General features: G+C 39.0%; 4 protein-coding genes across 4 annotated transcripts; 1 reads left to right on the top strand and 3 right to left on the bottom strand.

Moving 5' to 3' along the window:
* Positions 1 to 763: 763 nt before the first annotated feature.
* LOC135606208 (probable mitochondrial-processing peptidase subunit beta, mitochondrial) lies at positions 764 to 5,987 on the bottom strand. Its single transcript, XM_065097111.1, has 9 exons — positions 5,136 to 5,987; positions 4,064 to 4,228; positions 3,755 to 3,892; positions 3,508 to 3,659; positions 3,278 to 3,386; positions 2,775 to 2,873; positions 1,387 to 1,452; positions 1,163 to 1,270; positions 764 to 1,068 (listed from the first exon to the last, which is right to left on the bottom strand). The coding sequence occupies exons 1-9, from the start codon at positions 5,781 to 5,783 to the stop codon at positions 982 to 984; spliced, it is 1,572 nt and encodes a 523-aa protein (XP_064953183.1). The 5' UTR covers positions 5,784 to 5,987; the 3' UTR covers positions 764 to 981.
* Positions 5,988 to 6,657: 670 nt separating this feature from the next.
* On the bottom strand, positions 6,658 to 10,087 carry LOC135606204 (probable inactive purple acid phosphatase 2). Its single transcript, XM_065097104.1, has 2 exons — positions 9,350 to 10,087; positions 6,658 to 8,277 (listed from the first exon to the last, which is right to left on the bottom strand). The coding sequence occupies exons 1-2, from the start codon at positions 10,052 to 10,054 to the stop codon at positions 7,003 to 7,005; spliced, it is 1,980 nt and encodes a 659-aa protein (XP_064953176.1). The 5' UTR covers positions 10,055 to 10,087; the 3' UTR covers positions 6,658 to 7,002.
* A 3,225-nt stretch (positions 10,088 to 13,312) lies between these two features.
* LOC135606186 (probable galacturonosyltransferase 13) lies at positions 13,313 to 20,633 on the top strand. Its single transcript, XM_065097050.1, has 6 exons — positions 13,313 to 13,849; positions 15,388 to 15,446; positions 15,549 to 15,704; positions 16,591 to 17,178; positions 18,306 to 18,608; positions 19,768 to 20,633. The coding sequence occupies exons 1-6, from the start codon at positions 13,639 to 13,641 to the stop codon at positions 20,053 to 20,055; spliced, it is 1,605 nt and encodes a 534-aa protein (XP_064953122.1). The 5' UTR covers positions 13,313 to 13,638; the 3' UTR covers positions 20,056 to 20,633.
* A 252-nt stretch (positions 20,634 to 20,885) lies between these two features.
* On the bottom strand, positions 20,886 to 21,804 carry LOC135606202 (early nodulin-like protein 19). The gene is made up of 2 exons (XM_065097096.1): positions 21,467 to 21,804; positions 20,886 to 21,374 (listed from the first exon to the last, which is right to left on the bottom strand). Exons 1-2 carry the CDS (start codon positions 21,633 to 21,635, stop codon positions 21,043 to 21,045), a joined length of 501 nt encoding a protein of 166 aa, XP_064953168.1. The 5' UTR covers positions 21,636 to 21,804; the 3' UTR covers positions 20,886 to 21,042.
* Between the last annotated feature and the right edge of the window lie 77 nt (positions 21,805 to 21,881).

Below are 21,881 nucleotides of genomic sequence, written 5' to 3'. Positions count from 1 at the left end.
AGCAAAACCGTAAATCGCCCGATTAATATCGCATCATCTTCATCAGAAAACATTCCGCTGTGCAATTACTCGAACCTATCAGCAAAACAGTTAAGTCGCCCGATTAACTATGATTAACATTTTGTCGTTAATTTAACCCCAATTCTTCTTCTTAATTTTTTTGACGAAAAAATCACGCGTGCAAAAAGGACAAGAACGAGGAAGATAAAATTATAATTTTTATTTTTTAATTATTAAATATATATTCTTTAAAATATCATAATAGTTCTTTCTTCTCCCTTCTTTCCCTCGTTGTACCGGACCTACCTACTCGACTATTGTTGCACTTGGACCGCTCATCGTCGCCTCTTCTACACCACTCATTGTCGTTACATCGGACCACTCGGAGCGACGACGAGCAACGATGTTCGAGTGAGTCCGATGCAACGACGACGAATGATGCAAGAGAAATAATGGTTGAGCAATGTAGAAACAATGATGATCAAGAGTGCAAGTCGAGTGTGGGAAAGAGGAGAGAAAAAAAAAACCATTAGAATATATATTTAATAATTAAAAAATAAATTATATTTTTATCCTCACTCGTGTCGTCAAAAAAATTAACGACATAAAAAATTAAGATTAAATATTTCAACTTCCTAAGTATAAGGATTTAATACTATTTTAAAAATATAAAAATTAAAATACTAATCATAATTAACTATAGAAAGTGATATGTAATTATTCCGAAAAGAAGACTTAAAACATGCATACTAAAACAAAGGCGTGGATGGAATAGATTTTATTGACAAAAAAATAATTAATGTATCTAGATTTCATTATTTAATCCAAAAGGATACAGCAGAAACATATGTGTGGAACAAAAGCAAAAAGCAAAACCTTTTCAAACATCTCCAGCTTTCATTGGTAGTCATCACGATCGCTACCAGCATAAGAAAGATTAAGGGACAAGGAAGAACACATTTAGAAGATCTAGAAAAATTATTAATAGCGGAGCAGATAGGTGCGGCGCCGGAACCAGTTGTAATCTGGAAGGCTCTGTATCGGCCCCATTGCTGCAATTGCGATGTCCTGCAAGGTCAAGGTGGCACACTGTAATCCAACCACTGGCTTGTGAATCTATTCATAATTCATCTCTTAATGAATGGGGAAGGTAAGGATTTACCTGATCAAATATGAAGCGATTAGCGACACGCTTAACAGTGCTTGCGTCAACTGCATCGATCCTCGCAAAAAGTTCAGTGACTGGTACTCTACGGCCGTATGTAAGCATCTGCAAACAAAAAAAATTAGTAGCAATATGAGGTATGAAAAAGAGCAAGGTAGAAGCTTTGGAATTAATGCGACTGAACAAGCATGTTGTTCAGATGTAAACGTCTGTTTCATTACCTGACGGCCAATATCCTCAGCAACAGGGCTGGTACCATCAATGTGAAGTTGAAGGGAAGATTTGAGCTGTGAAAATTGATTAATTAGTTGCAGCTTATAACTAGCTCATAAATTCAATAAACGCCATGCTGCTCTTTACTTCAACCTCAGAATCAACCAAATTTTGCAAGTAACTAAATGCGAAAAGTCTTGAGCATGTGTAGACTGATTGTGTCATCCTAGCTTTCCAGATGCTACTACTTCCTACTTGCTAGGCAATATTATCTAATCCACTTGAACCAAAAAACTCATAAATTTTCTTTAAGCCATTTATAGAACTTGTATTTCATATCAAACTCAGAAGCCAAAGGTGATCGGATCAACGATCAAACTTATAAATCTTGAGCAGCATATTTTCGATGAGCAAAGGGCAAAAGTTGCATCATGGGGATCCATGAAAACGTTGGACCCACTTTCTACACATTGCCATCAGATGGAAGAAACGTCTTCTCAGAAGTGCTTAGCAAGGAATGCTTAGCCTCACCATAAGATGTATTTACATAATTATTACATAACATTCATTATATCATAATTGATCGATATTTCATAATAATTTAGCTATACTTTTTCTCTTCTACTCTATCTATGACAACTTGGCCTCAAACAACCAAGAGAACACAAACAAAAGATGCAGTTTGTAATACTTATATTCTCAGGAGAAAAAATGTAAAGAACTTTTTGGCTGAAATAATTAAATCATAATTAATTTGTTTCCTACGCTATCTTGAAGTGTTAAAAATAAATCTCTCATAGCTGAAGCACACTCCATATTAATTGTCAAGTCATCTACATCTCAAGTTAGTATACTCACACTCAATCTTGGATATTTCGCTCTCAACACACTTGCACTTGATTTAAAAGGAATGTAGCAAATGTGCAACAATCATATGCAAGTGAAGGTGGCCACAAACTTAACAAGCAACCACCTCAAAGTGACGTTAATACTTGCAACTTGTTTCAAAAAAGACATACTTCCTAGACAAAGTAATGACCATATACTCATTCTTAAAAGCAATTTGACCATCACGTGATTGAAAAAACAATTCCAGTTCCTTAGATAATAACAAACAATAATTCATGTCTCACAAAATAGCTATTGTTTGTCCAGTTTCATGGAAGATTTGCCTTATCATGAATTATATTAACTGCACTGATGAGCTGTTGCAAGCAACATACAAGCCGTGAAGGAACTAATAAGATAGTTTCATCTGAAAGCTGAATCTTTCACATTTCCATATTGAGAATATCTACTTGTTTTGTCATTTTCTATGTTTTACAGAACAGCTGATACAGAATTTCTGCAATATCAACAAAAAGGAACAGATAAAGCATATCTGTCACTTAATTACCTGATTTCGTGCACGAGTAACATCAGCTTCTGAGACTCTGTAGGACAGCTTGCTTATCTCATACATAATTGCATAGGCCAAATCATCCAAGCAATCTGGCTGTTCATGAAAGGTTAAAAAAATAGTTAGCTATCAAGTTAACTTTTACTGGCAAAGGCAGAAAGCATATTCCCTGTATTAAAAGCCAGTGTACAAAAGAATCCCTATCCCATTGCATTGATGGAACCAAAATTTAGCCCGATTAATACAACCATTATAGATCACTAGTGTACAAAAGAATCCGTAAGCAATAGCACTGAAATAGCAAGTTTCTGCAAGTAATACTCCAATTTTCTTAAATCACCAAAAACAATAAAATTTGTGACAAACTCTAATAATTGGATTGAGTTTGTAAGAAAAAAATTGCTACCAAAAGGCCCTTTTTGCGAATCAGTCATTGTCACTCGACATCCATTAGAATCTCAATATTTCACATGTTCTGATTACACAAAAAAGAAACTAACCTTGGCAACTGCATAAACACCAAAGAGGCCAGTATCTTTGTAATTTGTATTAAAGGCCATCATGCTCTCAGCAATCTCATTGATAGCAATCCTCTGAGCCAGCTCTGAACTGCTTAGAGTTGGTGAATACATGGCAAAACAAGGGAAGTTAAAAAGTAATCTTATTGAACTCTATATAAAGTTAAAAGAACTATAGTATTGAGGATTCAATATGAGCAGTAACAACCCACCCCATGTGCTTTCCACCACCTGCATTCTTGTTCCAAGAACCTAGCATAGACTGCATGACCATCAAAGCAATAGAATCTGGATCTGTCCAAGACGCTCCACTAAATGCAACCGCAAATTGCGCAAGTGGAATATCATCATCTATCATCCTAATCTGGAGACGGCAAACTTTAATTGACATGAAGAATCTTGTGCAAAGATAACATGACTAAGAGAAAATGACCATGCATTGAAAACTGGCATTCCCACCTCAGAACCAGTGAAAATAGCTGGTTCCTCTGCAACCAACTGGGATGCTGTAGTAGGATCATTTGACAGCTTTGTGAACAGCTTTTTGACCTGCTCAACTACATCATCATGCTTAACAGCACCAGCAGCTGAGATGACCTAAATCATCATAAACAAAAAATAGTAGTCATTTACTCATTTATGTTAATAATTAAATCTACACCAACTAAATCCAGGATGATCATAAAACATGTAGGCAGCGAAGTTAGACTAAACCAGTGAACATATAGAAAGCCAAGAATGACAACTTAATCTAGCCAAAAAACGCACCATTCTGGGGGCTGTATAATGAGTTGCTATGTAGTTTTTAAGATGCTCTTTAGTAATTGTCTTAATGTTCTGAGCAGGTCCTAGAATAGTTCTGCCAAGCGGAGCATACTGGAAAGCAGTCGCATGCAAATGGTCAAAAATAACTTCCTCGGTATGTCCCTCCACCTACAAGAGAGACAGAAATGATAACAATAAGTAGGACCATCAAATATTTATCCATTAGTAATCAACAACAGTACGTTGAGGTTTTCCTAAACTAAGTGTTTGACATGATGTCAAAAGCACAAATTTAGGTTATCAATATTTCCATTAAATTATAAGTTTAAAATGCATTTTACTTGATAACAGCATAAAAGAATTCTTTTAACCTATGAGGATCTTCAATTCCAGTTGCAGTTGCAAATCCTGTCCATAAGAAAATAGAAATATTTACCTGATCAAAGGGAACCAGAAAAATAAAAATAAAAATAAAAAGAGAACCAGGAAGAAAGGAACTCATAACAGAATTTCAACTTGAACTAAAAGAGCATAAAACTGCACTTAACGATCCTGCTACTCACCCCACTTAATTCTAACACCAAGCACAAATTATCACTAGTCATCGGCAGCCATGATCAGAGAGATCTTCAATTATCAGTAATTCTTTTAGATGCATTATCTATAATGTCAAAGATAAGATGCTTTCACCCCCAACATTGCCAAATTAGAACATGATAAAGCAATATAACTGAAAAATATTATTGCTTTCTCAATGGCTGTTAACCAAGTATATAATTTCTCAAACTTCGAGATGAACTGGTTAATTTACTGGAGGAACTTTAGCCACCTTGTTTGACGGGTCCATTCACTTATCATCATCATCCTCCCCATCCCTCCCTTCCACCCTATCTTTTTAAATGTTAAAATTTCCAGTCCAAATTAAACTTAGAGAGCACAACAATTGGGCTAGAGACAGTAAACAACCAAATTTAGCTTAAAAAATAATTGTGAGGTAATGATGACGTTGGTGCGAATATTTCCAAGAAAGTTATTTTTTCACATGACTAAAGAGGTGAAAATTATAAACTTTTACCTCTTCCATCTCTCTGAGGATGACATCCCGCTCCCTCTCAATGAGCTTGTCATCAAAGCACGAGTTCTGAAGTATGTCCGCAAGGATCTCCAGCGCCTTGGGCACATCATTATCCAACACCTTGGCGGAGTAGGTGGTTTGCTCCCTCGATGTGTAAGCATTCAGATGACCACCCATGTTCTCGATCTCCTCCTCCAGCTGCCGCACCGTCCGCGACTCTGTGCCCTTGAAGATCATGTGCTCCAAGAAGTGCGCGGTCCCGTTAGTCTCATCGGTCTCGAATCGGCTCCCGGCATCGATCCACACGCCGACGGTGGCTGTACGGGAGGCGAGGGTGGACTCGGTGGCGATGCGGAGGCCGTTGGGGAGGGTGGTGATGCGGGTCTCCGGGGCGGCCAGGATGGGGGTATGGTCAACGAGGGCAGCGTGGGGGGAGGCGTAGCGGAGGAACCGGGGGTCAGGGTCGTCGAGGCGCTTGATCTTGGATCGGACGGCCTCGGAGAGGCGATCGTAGAGCATCACCGGGGGCTTGGCCGGGGAGGGGGCGGGGTCCGGGGAGGCGAGGGCGGCAGCGGCAGAGGTGGAGGCGGATCGGCTAGAGAGGAGGAGGGGGCGTCGAGAGAGAGTGAGGAGCTTACGTATCGCCATTGCTAGGGCTTGGGGGAACGAGGCAAGGAGACGCGGGCGGTGAGCGAGAGAAGGCGATGGATCTAGCGGGCGAGAGAAGAATCTCAAGGGATGTACAGTACGAGGAATTCTTAGCTGACATCACTGAGCCCAAAGCAGAATGTGCACGGTGATGTGAAGGTGGACCCCGGAGTTACGTGGACCAGTTGGACCACCTCACCCATGAACGATCCCCCGCCTATCAGCTTGGTTGAACCACCGCCGAAACTTGTCAAGGCTGATGTTTCCAGGATTCTGAGAGCCGACACCACACCTGACAGTTTAACGGGTGATTCATCCGGTGTTGACTTTTCAGAGCCCCGAGTACGCAAGAAGGTCAATGTTGGAGGAGAGAAGGCATTGAATCAGACATTTCAATTCAGGGCTGGAAAAATGATCAAATACTATCTTATTTATAACAATTATTGTGACACATTGTAGAGGAGCTCCAAATTATCATTTTATACCTAAAAAAAAATCATGGTTCTTTTCCTATTCATATATTTTATGTATTTCACCAAAAATATGATTTGATTATTGATCATACTCTTTGTAACGCTTGATACCACTGAGTCAGTTCATATTACAAGTAGGGAGATTATGATCACTTATATGACAAAGAAACAATCTTAGCCAATCCTATATAATGGTGATTTTATATGGATATATAGCCACATCAAGTTATGACTGTCAATGGTAACTCTTGATAGATATCAACAGTTTAAAGTTCACAAATAACAGGAGACAATATAATGCTTAAGTTGAACCCACTAAACATAACGATGAGAGCAGGAAAGAACATTGTTCAAGTTCATGCATGTAAAATACATATATGTTAACAAATCACAAAATCATGTGAAGGCTAAACCACTTTCATTTCTTTAAGATCCAAAAACAGCAATATATACCATGAGATGAATCCGAATCACCATTACATAATAAGCCATAAAATGTTTTATAGATGCAGTACATACATCTCTAGAACTTGAATGTCTTACAGCACACCCTAAAGATGAAAGGTACCAGAAGGCAGCTCTTTGGCAGATGCATACATGGGGGCGGTTGTACAGAAACTCCAGCTTCACATAATTTATCTCGACAAGCAATTATGAATTCTCTATTGATCCAGGTGAGTAACACAAATCAAACCTTTCATTGTTTTTGATGCTGCAGAGTTCTACTAATTCTTCATCCTAAGACTTCACATCTCTTCGCTCTTCACAGGAGTCCATTGAGAACGTTCTAAAGAATCCCTCTTGCAACGAGTTATAAGACCGAGAACATATCCCACAAGGATGCCCACAACCAACACACTTGTGGCTTTCACATACCATGGGAAAACAGACACCACAAGCACACCATCGCCACCACTTTCCAGAATTTTTTCATCGTCATTGACACTCTTCAGAATTTGGCCAGATAAAATTTCCACCATATCATGTACTTGTCCATCGTGGTTTCCAATGTAGCTCAGAGTTAACTTCTCCCTGGTAGCAACAAGCCGTGTATAGCCAAACTCACCACCCCGATACATAGATCTTTCAGGTTGAGGATAGATTGGAACATCAGTATGATCAGGCCTCGGCTCCCAGATTGGCTGCCAATCTTGCCCTGCCATTCCGATTACAAGGTGCACTGGTGCGCCACCAATGGATGTAAAGTTGGATGTCACATCCGCACATCTGAAGTTTTTCAGAGGGCAGAACCTCTCATACCTATGAACATGGCCCCATAAAGCAAGGGTTACATTGTTCTGCACCAAGAGGGGTTCCAGGTTCTCAAGCATTCTCTCCCTCATTGGAGCATCCCTTAGCTCATTACTACTTGTGTACATGGGACGATGGCCTTGGACAACAACAAAAGGTGTTTTGTTTCTGTCAACGCTCTCCAAATCAGCCTTTATGAAGTTGTACTGGTCACTGCCTCGGAGGAAATTGGTTTCAGTTGATATATAGAGAAAATGTACAACACCAGCATCGAACGAAAAGTAAAGGTTCTGAGTGTCTGGTGCTCCAGTCCCTGTTGGAAATGAAGAATTCCCAGGCATTTTGAATCTGATGCTGTATGGAACACCACATTCACCTCCACCATCCTTTCCATATACACCGTAGGACCATTCTGGTCGCCAAGGTTGTGTTGGCCAGTCATACTCATGGTTGCCTATGCACACATGGTAGGGGATCCTAGAAGCTATAGGCTCAATCTGATTGAAGAACTCATCCCATATCCAGGCAAAGCCTCTGGCGTAGCTGATGTCCCCAATGTGAGAAACAAACATAGGCTTGTCACCGAGGGATTCAATGTCACGAAGAATCCACTTCACAGTCGATCTGCTCTCCTCTTGTATGCGGTAGAAGGTCGCATATGGAGTGTAAGTTCCCATGTCTCCAAACAGAAAGGCTATTGTCTCATTTGAATCACTGTCGCGGGATATAAAGCTATGGATTGGACTCCAACCTCCTGCATCACTGCCAACCTGTGAAAAGAGAATTAGAAGCACTAATTAGTTAAGAATATTTTGTTAAAACCAATATGTGAAGAGAGACTAAGCAAGGTTTTGTTTTCTTCTCCTGATATTTAGCTAAACATAATATCCTAATTAACTAATAAGGAGAATAAAACAAGAGCAGCAGGAAAGCACTAGGATCTTGGTAATCAAGCATCAGTTTTCCTTAATTAAAATATTGTGTTCATGCTAATACAGGATAAGGATATGACACCATCTTTAATGCTTAAATCAATGTTGCATCTAGGCACAGCTGACAAACAAGCATTTTGGAAGAAGCATTCCGAGAGAGGGTGGGGGGTGTTTGATACTTATTGCGAGGTACACGACCATTACAAGTGTAGCTTAGAATTTAGACTCTGATATATCTCAATAGCAAAAGAATTACAGGACATAAAAAGAAACAAAGGAAGAAAATAACCATCGAAAGAATCCGTTAAATACTTTAGCTCTGTATATTCTCAAATTATGAGAACAATAAGGGTCGATACTGAAAGCACGCAATGAAGGCACATAGAGAAATAACACAAGTAAAGCAAACTCGACAAATTTCATCAAATTAAGGTACAAAGACCAATATCGGTTTCTGGTGGACTGCAGCCAGAAGCAACTATTTGATGAATAAGAAATAAACTGAAGCCTTTATCTAGACAATTAACAGCAACAGATGAGCCTCACTCCCAAAGCCATGAGCTTTCATCATGCCATGGCTGATGTTTGTATATCTATCAATCAAACACTCTCTAAGTGAAATTTATATTCCTTCGCTTCACTTCTATCCATCACAACTCTACAGGTATCTTGGAAAGATTCAACAATCAATGAACCCTAGAATCCTAACCGATCCATTGCGCAAATAATTCTGAACCCAAAAGAGAGGACATCAAGTGCAATAATTTGATTGCATCTGAATCATTTTCCTTGATCCCCAACATTGATTCAATAAATACGACAACTAAATTATCACAAACATACAAAAAAGAGACTAATAATACCATAAATTGCACAGAAGAACAAATTTTGAACCACAGGTTCGCCTTACCGTGTAGTAATACTTCTTCCCCTTCTCCAAATTCTTCATGACGCCATCATGTATGGATCCGGGATCCCTCCACCCGATGCTTGAATTCGCCGGGAAATCACACATGTCTTTCCTCTCATACCTCCTCACCGCCGTCGCCGCGATATGATCCAACCGCGCCGCGTCCAGCCCATAGCTCACGAAGCTCTCCGCCCCGTCCGCCGTCACGAACATCACCCGCATCTCGTCCTCCCGGTCCGTGAAGGAGAGGTGGATCTGGTCCGGCCCCGCTGCGGTCTCGAACCGGACCTCCTCCGAGGCGGCCAGGCGGTGGCGGGTCCCTGGAAGCGGGTTGTGATCGTGGTCGTGGTGGCGGTAGTTGACCTCCTCGCGCTTCCATCGGAAGACGCGGAAGACGTAGTTGGCGCGGAGGTTTACGAGGGGGATATCGACGGAGCCGGAACCGGAGCGCCAGCCGTCGGAGGCGTTGAGGAAGACGTAGCCGATGAACTCGTCGTTAGCGGAGTCCGGCGGGGAGTAGACGCCGAGCCAGTCCAGATCCGACGGCGAGTCGACGCCGGACCACCGCACGGTGACGGTGCGGTTGGCCCGGGTGAGGGTCGCCGGGGACACGGAGAGGGAAACGCGGGAGAAGGAAGGGGAAACGTAACAGGCGAAGAAGACGAAGAGGCAATAAAAGATACGAGGGGTTTTGTGGGTAACCATTGGCGATTGGTGGAAGACGGAGATCGAACATCGTGCTTTTTGGTGGTTGGCATAAATAGAGAACAGCGGAAACGAAGTGGGGAACCGAAACGATCGTAGAAACGTGGCCGTGTTCTTGATACTTTGAGAGGGCAAATATGGTTTTCCTACGCGTTTTTAGATACCCGTTTCCCACCTTCTTTATGATTGGTAAAATGTGGGCCCAGCGGTAGGTGATGAAGCATTGTCCTCGAGAGTTTTGTCGTCAACGTTGGTGTCAGGTGCTTGTTAGCCGTAGGATAGAAGGCTAATAAAGAGGATGATGCGTGAGATGGAATCAAAGATTCTAATCAATCACGGAGAGACCCTTCGACCTTTATCCACAGGTCGTGTACTAAGTGACTGCGTTTGTCGTAACCAATCAACGCGAAAGTGCACGGACAAGCCATGCTTACGCAACAAAGCAAAACGACGAGCTCCGACTCACTTCGCGCCTCAAGTCACGACTGCATGGAAAGTGCAATGTGGTGCTGGACACGCACCACATTTGTCACTCGTGACTAAATCGATCGACGCGCAACGGGACATTACACATTCTTGAAATGTATACGTGGCATACGAGGTTAGCTATTAAGATTTAGTCGTATGATTAATATGATAAGGTTATGAAAATCCAAATTATTAGTGTGATAGGATGAGCTTGGATTTCCAATAATTGTTTGATTTAACTTAAATACTAAAAATTTTCATACTAGGCGTTGATTAAAAATTTGTATTATTCCTTTGTTATTCTTCATCCATGTAATCGAGTAATGAGATGGAATATTCTTTATCACTACACTTGATACTTTATGATCATAGAATATAGACATGAGAAAAATAAGTGTTTCTTCCAACGCACTTCATATCTAACTGTTGAATTAATTTTTATTTTTATTATACTTTCACGTACAAAGATAAAATTATAATATTTATTTTTTTCCGATTGACACATAAAAATAAATTTTAAATTATTTACTTTATAAAAATCAAATCAACTAGTAGAAAATAAATTAATTAATAATTTAATTGAATGATAAAATTTCTAACTTATCTATATGATTAAGGAATTTAATTTTAAATATTATTTTAATCATACTACACAAGCAAAAAAGTTAATAATTTAAATAAAACAATACATTAATTTATGATAATTAATTTATATTAAGAGAGAAAAATCATCATGATTACATTAAATATTACATTAAATATGACATGATTAATCTTAGATCGTATAAGAGGTGTCTTTAGGAAGGACGTAACTAGAATGAGTTCTAAGGCATATTCAATTGATAAAACAAATCCTAAATTACATAAACAACTATAAAAAAATAAATAATTATTTTAATAATATAAATATATTATTCAGGCTAATTATATATTACGTCATGCAGTTAATTACTTTTAACATTCTGGTTTTTATACTTTCAAAAATTACATTGGGATCTCTATACTTATAAAATTGAAATATTTAATCATGTTTCTCTTCGTGTCATTAACTCTAGTTAAAGAAATACTGTACATACAAAAAATAATACGAAAATAGGGCTTAAAAGATAATTTTATGATCTATTCTTACCATCCAAAGGAAAAATATAAGAGGAAGGATTTTGTTGGGAAACAAAGTAAGGCAGTGCTATTCAATTGTTCCTTTTTTTTTTTTTTTTTTTTGTCTATCTTCGAAGGTTTTGTTAGAAAATGAAATACTTGATCGAAAGAATCTCTCTCTCTCTCATGATCTTATCTCATCATTATCTATCGATTGTTGTAAAACTATTGATTTCTCGACTGCTATTCAATTGTTTTAAGGATGTCACTGGAACTATAACTTAATTAAGAGAATCGAGAGTTTCTGGGAAGAACTGAAGGGTCATTGGAGAACATTAACAATCAAGTCTAAACTTAGACCAAAGGAAAGCTTTTGGGATTTAATCAAAGCTTTCTCCTTTCAATAAACCGTTTGGGAGGATAAAGAGAAAGAATGCGCTTTCATATAAGTTATGAAAGGAAAAATTAATATAGATGAGAATATACTATATAATTACCCTTTTAATCCTATTTTAATACTATTTTCTACGTGTGATAGCGCGTATAGTACTTTCATCAGTATTCTCTCATTACTTGTCGGAAGAGGACTATTAATTATATCACAATATTCAATAATGAGGCTTCATGGCTAACTCACACTTTTTTATATGGATCTATACTTTCATTAATAATGTCATGTCATTCAAATTTCTCTGCTTTGTTATAAAAAAAGATCTCAAATAATCTTCCCAATCTATTTTAGAAAATAAATCAACACATTATTACATAAGCCCACACATATCATTAAAAATGATGATATAGAGATACTTTCCAGTGAAGACCAACCTATCATCATTAACTCGAGGAGTTAGTCTTGAAGGAAAAAATGATCTCATTCTCTTCAATGTTTCTCGAATTGAGATCTCCCTTTGAAGTGTTTGATGCATGTTGACCGAGTAACGCATCTTCCCCCGTTTGATGAATCCACCTTAGCTCGGACAAAACATCTCCCTCATATAAAATGCATCTACCTAAGCCACAAAACATGATGTATCATAATCAGAAAAGCATCTCCTCGGCGATTGATGTGTCGATCCAAGCAAGGTAAAGGCATCATCTAGCACATCCAATATATTATATATATACAACATTTCTACCTTTACCTAGGAAAGAAACATCCAAAATATTGAATGCATCCTAACCATACAAAACATCTTCTCCAGTCTCATATGTTCCCCCAAAATAAGAGTGGCTGGTACGTCTTAATCGGATTAAAAATCTCACTGCAATTTGATTTGATTTGATTTGATTTGGATCGGTCGACTCCGGTCCGGTTTATATTTTATAATCAACTATCGGAGATGTTAGATACTAACGCACACATCCAAATGGAAGTTACTTATCCCAATTGTACATGCAAAACCAAGCAAGCATCAAAGTCCATCACTCAGCTCAGCCTGGTGGAACTGTGCCAATTCAAAATTTGACCCAAATCCAATCGGGTCAAACATCAATCCCCCCTGGAATCATCCAACCCACCTATCTAAAATAAGACTCTTTTGGCTTCCCCCATTTTGTTTTATTCCTCCATTTAATTAATATCATTTACTACAGAGAGAGAGAGAGAGAGAGAGAGAGAGAGAGAGAGAGAGAGAGAGCGAGCGAGGAGAGGGTAAATAAAAAGGTAACAGATCTCGCAATTGTCATAACACCACAATTTCTTCCCCCCCCTTCTCTCTCTCTCTCTCTCTCTCTCTCTCTCTTTTAAGATCTCGTCAACACCATCGCGAATTCTTCCCTTCTCTTTTCGATCGGAAACTCAATGCCGGATCTTCATAAATCCCATCATTCAGCTGCCCGTAGCTCGATTTCCGCCAAACGATCGCTCGATGCATCGTATTGCCGCTCCGTAGCGTGTTCTTTTGCCTAGAAGCTTTGGGGGAGTCAGCATCTCGTGTTGCCGGCGCCGACACGGCGACGGCGGTGAGGGCCGGCGGCGAGCAGCAGCGGGCGCGGCGGCGTCAGCCACGACGAGGACGATGCAGATTAGTTTCTCGCCTAGCATGAGAAGCATCACGATATCGAGCAGCAATGGGTTTCTCGACTTGATGAAGGTGAAAGTCGCCGCCCGCCACATCTCCTACCGGACCCTGTTCCACACCATCCTCATCCTCGCCTTCCTCTTGCCATTCGTCTTCATCCTCACCGCCGTTGTCACCCTCGAGGGCGTCAACAAGTGCTCCTCCTTCGGTAGGATTTGGAAACCCCTTCAACTTGTTCTTGAATTTAATTGCGATTTGCGTCGGTGCTGATGGATCTGACACCGTAGATACGCCCTCTTAAGGGGGAAGAACTAAATCATGCGATTTTCTTAGATCTGAATCTTTCTGTTAAAACTTCAAAACTTACAGTTGTTGTGCATGCTGATCTTGGTATGGTGATGTGTTGCTTTTGGTCCATTTTAGTTGATACGAAATATGATTGCTTGGTGTTGCATTGGCACATCGTTTACCCTATCTTTACCCTATAATGGGTTTCATAACTTAATGGAATTCTTAACTCTGGATCCAGTACTGTTAATGTAGGTCTAGAATTGGTGGTCGTGTCCCGCGTTAGGTTTACTACATTGTGAATTTTTGGCGTTTCTGTACCTGTCCTGCTTGGATGAAATTCAAAATGATCCTTCTATTTATTTTTGACATGAACTGCTTGACGATTCCAAGCTTCAAATTTGTTATACATGTTCTTACCCTATGGTATCTGTCCAATTGATTTCTACTAGTCTCGCAATTGTCAGAGTTTCTGAAGTATTATTAAAATTTGGTTTCTGTTATTGGTGTTAACTGCAATGACATGGCCATAAGATCCTGCTTCTTTCTTTTATCTCATTAAGTTGTATCTCTGATTCTTTTATTATGTTTTCTTCATTCAAATTTCTATGTTTCTTTTCTTCTTGTTTGTTCAGTGTCTAGTTTATCGATTTATATGTGGCCTTCTATTTTAAATTAATTATGCTATTAAACATTTAATTGATCTTAGTTAATTTGTTCATATTTTTCTTGCCTTCTCAGTATCCCTTCTCTCAGGAAATTGATTGCTGCATTTAAATTTCGACTGGTGGAGCAATTGTAATGCCATTATCTTCAATTATCACTCCTAAGCACCTACCTTGCCATCCTAGTTTGATTACCCATGCATGATTCTCATTGTTTGAGGTTATACTTAGTAGCTCTTTCATTTCTGCCACCTAGAGGCAGTATTCTGAGGGAAGCTACACTAAGTTATTAGCAGTAAGGTGTTTTGGTTACTTCTGTTCTTTCAATATTTTCCTGCATTGTGTGTTATCTTGTTGGTTCCTATGTTCTATATTTTCATGGTGATATTCCTTTGAAATTCACAATGAACAAATGCACCAGTAATGCTTGTTCATTATGAGTAGTTCTGACAAGTTCTGCATTAAAGTATCTTGATTCTTCTTTATCTAATACTTGCTTAATTACTTAATTTATGTATGTTTATATTTCCATGGTAATGCAATCAGTTGCTATCTTCTTCATTCCATTGTGTTTGACTAGGTGTTTTCTTAACCTGCTACCTGCAACATCACGAAGATTTTGCTATGGTAGGATTTTTTTGAAACCTACCCAAGCATGTCTTTACAGTAAAATCATTAGGAAAATTATAATGAGGTTCTTAGTAGTCTAAATTTTGCACTTAACATTGTTAAGCTAATTACAGGAAATTATTGCATTGGCAAATAACATCAATTTTGCTGTTATTTGTTTCAGATTGTTTGGGGAGGCGCTTAGGACCAAGGTTTCTTGGTCGCGGAGGTGATGATTCCATGGTAATGTTTTCTGTTCTTTGCTATTTAAGTTCATAATTCACCAAATAGTTTTCTCTCTCTCGAGTATTTCATCTTATTTAAAATACATCGACACACTTACAGAAACTTGTTAAAGAATTATATGAGATACTTGACCAAGTAAACTCTGAGGAAATTCCTGCTGGCCTGAAATTGACGGAGTCTTTCAGTGAGTTTCTTTCCCACATGAAGAATAACCAGTATGATGCCAAGACATTTGCTGTAAGGTTGAAGGCAACGGTATTTCCATTCATTATTCCTCTATATCCTTATTTGATGCATTTTCTTCCAGAACAATATTAAAGATGTCTGTTAAGCTTGTTCATGCTTGTAACTGTACACTGGAATCTTTTTTAAATTAGATTGACCATGTCCCCAAAAGTTGAGATTATAAAAATTCCAGTGCTGGTCTTTTCTGCAGGATTCTAAGAATTATTCTTTGTACAGTTAAAGTTGCATAGTTTAGACCAATGAAATGTTAGAAAATGTTTTGGCATAATATCTTTTCTTTGTTGACTAATGGGATTGATGCAACTAAGGATCATGTAGGTTCATCTAATGCTTCCTCTAACCATGCTTTGACATATTAATTTTCTCTGCTTATTCCTGACTTTATGCAACTCATTTATTTTCACCTAACATTTCCTTGTCAACGATTAGGTTATCTTTCATCATATATGATCAACCTAATTTTTTCTTCCAGAGAAACTTATCTGTCATGTCTTAACCATTAATGTCAATTCTTTTGATGTTGTTCACCAAATCCATAGCATCACCAATGAAGATAATGAGATTATTTGGCTATCATTTAGATAAACATGGCCAAGGTTAAAGAAAGATGAAATTCATGTCTGTCAAGAAAATAAAATTATCAGATAGAGAAAATTGTGGATGAAACTTTCTTTTATTAAGAAAAATGTATCACGTAGAGAATATTTGTTAATTTATTATCATCTGAATGTATATAAATTTCATCTGATCAAATATTATTTTGTAGGTATTTTAACGTAAAAATTGACACCTCTCATTCTTAGATTTTATAGATATGAATGTTAATTCATTTACAAATAGTTCATTAAGTAAATATTCTTGGGGATTTTCTTTCTGATTTGTTTGTTATTCACAGATGGAAAATATGGAGAGGGAGGTAAGAAGATCAAGACTGGCAGAACAACTGCACAAACATTTTGCAGCAACTGCTATTCCAAAAGGCATACATTGTCTCTCATTGCGCTTGACTGATGAGTATTCATCCAATGCCCAAGCTCGTAAACAGTTGCCACCACCAGAGTTGCTACCATTGCTATCTGATAACTCCTATCACCATTTTATTCTAGCCTCTGATAATATTCTTGCTGCCTCAGTTGTTGTCACATCAGTTGTAAGATCTTCATTAAAGCCTGAAAGGGTTGTCTTCCATGTCATAACTGACAAGAAGACTTATCCGGGTATGCACTCATGGTTCGCCTTGAATCCTCTTTCTCCTGCTATAATCGAGGTGAAAGGTGTTCACCAATTTGACTGGTTAACAAGAGAAAATGTACCTGTTCTTGAAGCTATTGAAAATCACCATGGTGTTAGACACCATTATCATGGAAATCATATCATGGGCACCAATGTTAGTGATAATCCAAGGATTTTTGCTTCTAAACTGCAGGCGAGGAGTCCAAAATATATATCTCTACTCAACCATCTGCGCATATACCTGCCCGAGGTAAATTAGTCATTATGTGTTTCTGATTTCCTTTTGCTTTATGACACCTTTGCTAATATGGTGAATGATTTCTACAGTTGAAGAAATGATCATAAAAACACTTAGTGAGAAATGCTTGTATGACTTGTTATAGCATTTTCACCCCTTAGTGTTCTGTATAATATGAGCAAAAGCATCAGGCCACATCGTTCAAGCATAATTTGAGCATTTAGCTGGCTTAGGGCTACTATGGCAGCCTCTGTAAAGCTGAGTTTAACATCCACTTTGAGCCCATATCTATAGGCTTAGTTTGGTCAAACTGTTGGCCAGGCTTTAAGGGTAGAGAGCTGATCTTTATATCTAGAGGAAAAAGGAAGTGAAGAAAGCCTTATGTTGCAGAATATGATAGCCTCATCAGTCATTGTTTCTTCTCATCTTAGTATAGACTGACAAAACCTTTTCTGATTTTTGTCATAATGTGGTCGTATAATGACCTTCAGTCTGCTTATCTTGTTTGTCATATGAATTGCATACTGACATAATCCATCTTTCCTGAAATAGATTGGTCATTACTGCCCAAAATTGTCAATTTTTGTGAAATATCCTCCTTGGATTCATGGCGACCATTGTAGTGCATGCTAAATTAAATTTATCCTTCTTGAATGCTCTTGGATTTTGTGCATGCTAAGTTCCACTTAAAATACATGTTGACAAAGAGGGTTGAAATGAAGAAAAAAGAAAAGTTAGGTGTGTGTGAAGTAAACAAGACAAAGTCTATTGTCAAATTTAACTTACTCACAGTGTTAGAAACATGAACTTCTTTAAAAAGCCTACTCGTATCATCGATATGTATTGAAGTTGAAGTTCCACTTATGCTTGTCTCTCAAATATGGACAGTTCTAGATAGCACCACATCCGTGTCATGTCCATGTTGGAAACTTCCAAAACACCTCAGCATTTCAATCATATTAGGACAAATGTATCATCTCCATACATCTATAACATAATATAGTAGTATTATATTAAATAAGTGATATTTCACATATTATATTACACCTCAGACAGTAGTTTGTTTTCTCTGTGACAAACTTAAAGTGATTTTGTTGAAATTAATGATGATAATGTGCATTATTAAACATGTAAAACAGCTCTTTCCAAACCTCAACAAGGTGATGTTTCTTGATGATGATGTTGTTGTTCAACGTGACTTGTCACCGTTATGGGAGATTGATCTTTCTGGGAAAGTAAACGGTGCTGTGGAAACTTGCAAAGGTGAAGATACATGGGTGATGGGCAAGCACTTCAGAACATATTTTAACTTTTCACATCCACTCATAGCCAGTAAGTTGGACCCTGATGAGTGTGCATGGGCATATGGAATGAATATCTTTGACTTAAATGCCTGGAGGAAGACGAGCATTAGGGAAACATACCATTACTGGGTGAAAGAGGTACCTTTCAAACTCATTTTTCATCTCATTTCTCATATTAATCTGTTCTAGCTTTTGTTTCAGTAAACAATAACTTTTTTCTTTTAGTTCTCAGTGAGCCCGTAGTTGCTGATGAACCAAATTTATTGATATAGTTTACTCAACATCAGACTTGTTATTGTCCTCCATAAAATGTCAGCTAAATTTGGTTATCTTGGTCCATATAATTGGTGCTAATTTTTCTAGAAAGTATTCCGCGAATAGTGCAGTTAAAGTCAGATAATTTTGATCATCTTGCTCCATCTAATTGGTGCTAATTTTGCTAGAAAGTATTCCATGACTGATGCAGTTAAAACTGATCCTAAAGATAAATAGTTTTTGACCTTCAGATACTATTGATATAAAGATGGCACTTTCATTAAATAAATATTCTTCAACATTTTTAACTCACCACATTTTTGAAGACATTCTTATGTAAATATATAATCAAGGTATAGTTCTGTAGCTTGATGATAAAGGTTCTTTGAAGTTTGAAACACATTCTTTTTACTGTTTCTGTTCCACTTCTGTTATTAGATAACTATCATTGATGACTTTTTTCTTGCTCTATTGATAACCATTTTTTTCACTAAAATCATCTATGCCACAGATAATAGTTATATTATAATAGGTTTGACTTGCAATTTCTTTATAAATTCTGTGTATGCCATAAATGTACTTGGATGAAATGGATGGTCTTTCTATAATTCTGCGTAACTTTTTTCACTTGAGGTCGAAATCTTGGTCCAGAATTTTTCTTCCCTTCTGCTCATGCCTACTCAAGCAGTTTATGAACATTTGTTCCATTTGCTTACAAATCGAATTAAGCCTATCATCTCAATAATGTAATCAACATATATATGAATTCTTGATTGTTCTTTACTCGTATAGGCAAAACCAACTTGAAGCCCATTTTCCCTTGTTACATGTAGCTAGAAAGAAATACAAATTATTAAATGCTTATACTGTTTGTTTTCATAAGTTTAGGTTTCCTAGGTGTACATTTTTTTATCGGTTTGCTTGATACTTGAACAGCGCAAGTTGATGTGCGATTGCACTTCTCTCCACAATTTGCCATTATAACTGCACATCTCTGTTAATCTGCATCTCCTTTTAATTCTTGTTCTTGATTTGGCTACAGAATTTGAAGTCAAACCTCACCCTCTGGAAACTCGGTACATTGCCACCAGCTCTTATAGCATTCAGAGGTTACGTCCGTCCAATAGACCCATCATGGCACATGCTAGGTTTGGGCTATCAGGAAAAGACAGACCTCGACAGTGTCACGAAGGCTGCTGTGATCCACTACAATGGCCAGTGCAAACCATGGCTGGAGATTGGATATAAGCACCTCCAGAAATTTTGGACAAAGCATGTAAACTATTCCAATGACTTCATAAGGAACTGCCATATCTTTGAGCCACAATAAACTGGGCAGCTACCATAAAGCAGGGAGGTAGTGTTAGAGATGGCTCTGTTTTTTTCCTCAAGATCTGAGCAACCACTGAGGTAATCAAGAAATCAGCTGTCAAAGCAGTGCAGTCAAAATGGTTGGGACTTCTCACAGATCTATCCATTTAAGCAGCTTCAGTCCTGATGGCATGGAAGATTCTATTCATTTTGTAAGATGCTCATCGGTGTTGTCATATTAAAGATAGTTCTTCGCAGAATTCTGGAGGGTGTGTTACCCGGTCCTGGAACAAATGATGGTTCATCATATTGCTGTCGATGGAGTATGGGATCACACCACCGGTACACACTGAAGCCAGGATTGGATTCTCTCGCGAAGCATTCGGATCATCTTTTCTTCTAATTTTGAGTTTATTTATTTATTAATTTACTTCAACCTTATGCTTCTTCTTTTATCCTCCAAATTTAATGGCCATGAATTTTACATCTATAGGAACCCCCCTCCCCCCCTTCTCGGTATTGGGGAGCTTTAGGATATTTGTCTTAATTCATAATATGTTAAAATGTGCAGCTAATTCTTTTGCTTCGATTGCTCAATTGTCACTTTTTTCTTTATCATCAGATTCCCATTTCTACAATCACAATTACACAATTCTATTGGCAAATTTCAGTGATTGTTTCTCACCATTCATAATCATTGGAATGTGTATATGACCACACATTATGGATAAGTTGATGGTTCAGCATTACTGATATCAAAGACTATATTTGCTTGAATGGATAGGCTTTTTTTTTTGGGTCAGATAATTCCGTCAGTGTGATCAAGTCATCATGCAGTTCTCAAACGCATTAAACACCACAGGAAGTTTGATGAGTTGCAATGTCTCGAATCGAATGACATGGAACAAGCTCAGTATCACACGGATTGTCTCAGTCCACCCCAAATGAAGGAAAGAGAAAGAAGCGAGTGTTTTTGGCGCAACAGAGTCGCCGACTGATCCATGGCTCACAGGTGGAAGTGGAAGAGGGCGGCGGCGGACAGAAGGGAGACGGCGAGCGCGAGGAGGGCGTACGAGAGGCGGCAGCGAGCGGCGGAGTTGCGGTGTGAGGACGGGGGAGGGGAAGGAGGCGGGAGGCGCTCCGCGAGGATGGCGAGGCGCATGCCGCCGTAGCAGTACCCGCGGCTGCAGACGAAGTAGTAGCGGCCGGTGTGGTTGAGCTGGAAGGCGTAGTTGCGGCCCTTACTGTAGTTGGAGATGGGGTTGGAGGCGTCGCACTTGTTGTACCCCGCCTCGTCCACCTGCACCACGTCCGCCATCCCCGACTGGTAGTAGAACACTGCAAACACGTCGCACCGCCCACCATCAATCTCCACCACAAACAACAACCAAATCCAAAAGACGAGGAGGAAGAAGAGGCAACCAACCCACCGAGCCAGTCGCCGACATGGAACGGCTTGTGCTTCTCCACCCACACCGTGTAGTTGACGTTGGGGTTCCATCCCTGCCGGTCTCCCACCGTGAACCTGTCCGCCGACGCCAGCTGCAGGGAGACGAAGACTACGAAGAGAAACAAGTACAGCTGTTGTGATCGGGCCATCCTTTCACCCTCTTCCCTTTGCCTTGTTGCGAGGAGGAGACGGTAGAGGATGCGACTGCCACTCTCTCAGTGAAAACAGCTCATCCGTTCCTTCATTCCTTCCTTCCCTGTCATTTTGGCGTTAGCTAAGAGAGTTAAAACGAGTATGGCATGGCAGGGGGAGGGAGGCAGCGGCACATGGGCGTTCAAGAGAGAGGTGTTTGTTTATGGTTTGTTGTGGACGCAAAAGCATGCCATCGGCACGTG

Source organism: Musa acuminata, chromosome BXJ1-2 (genome assembly GCF_036884655.1).
Source record: "Musa acuminata AAA Group cultivar baxijiao chromosome BXJ1-2, Cavendish_Baxijiao_AAA, whole genome shotgun sequence".
Taxonomy (NCBI): Eukaryota; Viridiplantae; Streptophyta; class Magnoliopsida; order Zingiberales; family Musaceae; genus Musa; species Musa acuminata.
The sequence above is the reverse complement of the archived record's forward strand: the minus strand, read 5'-3'. Positions and strand labels throughout refer to the sequence as shown.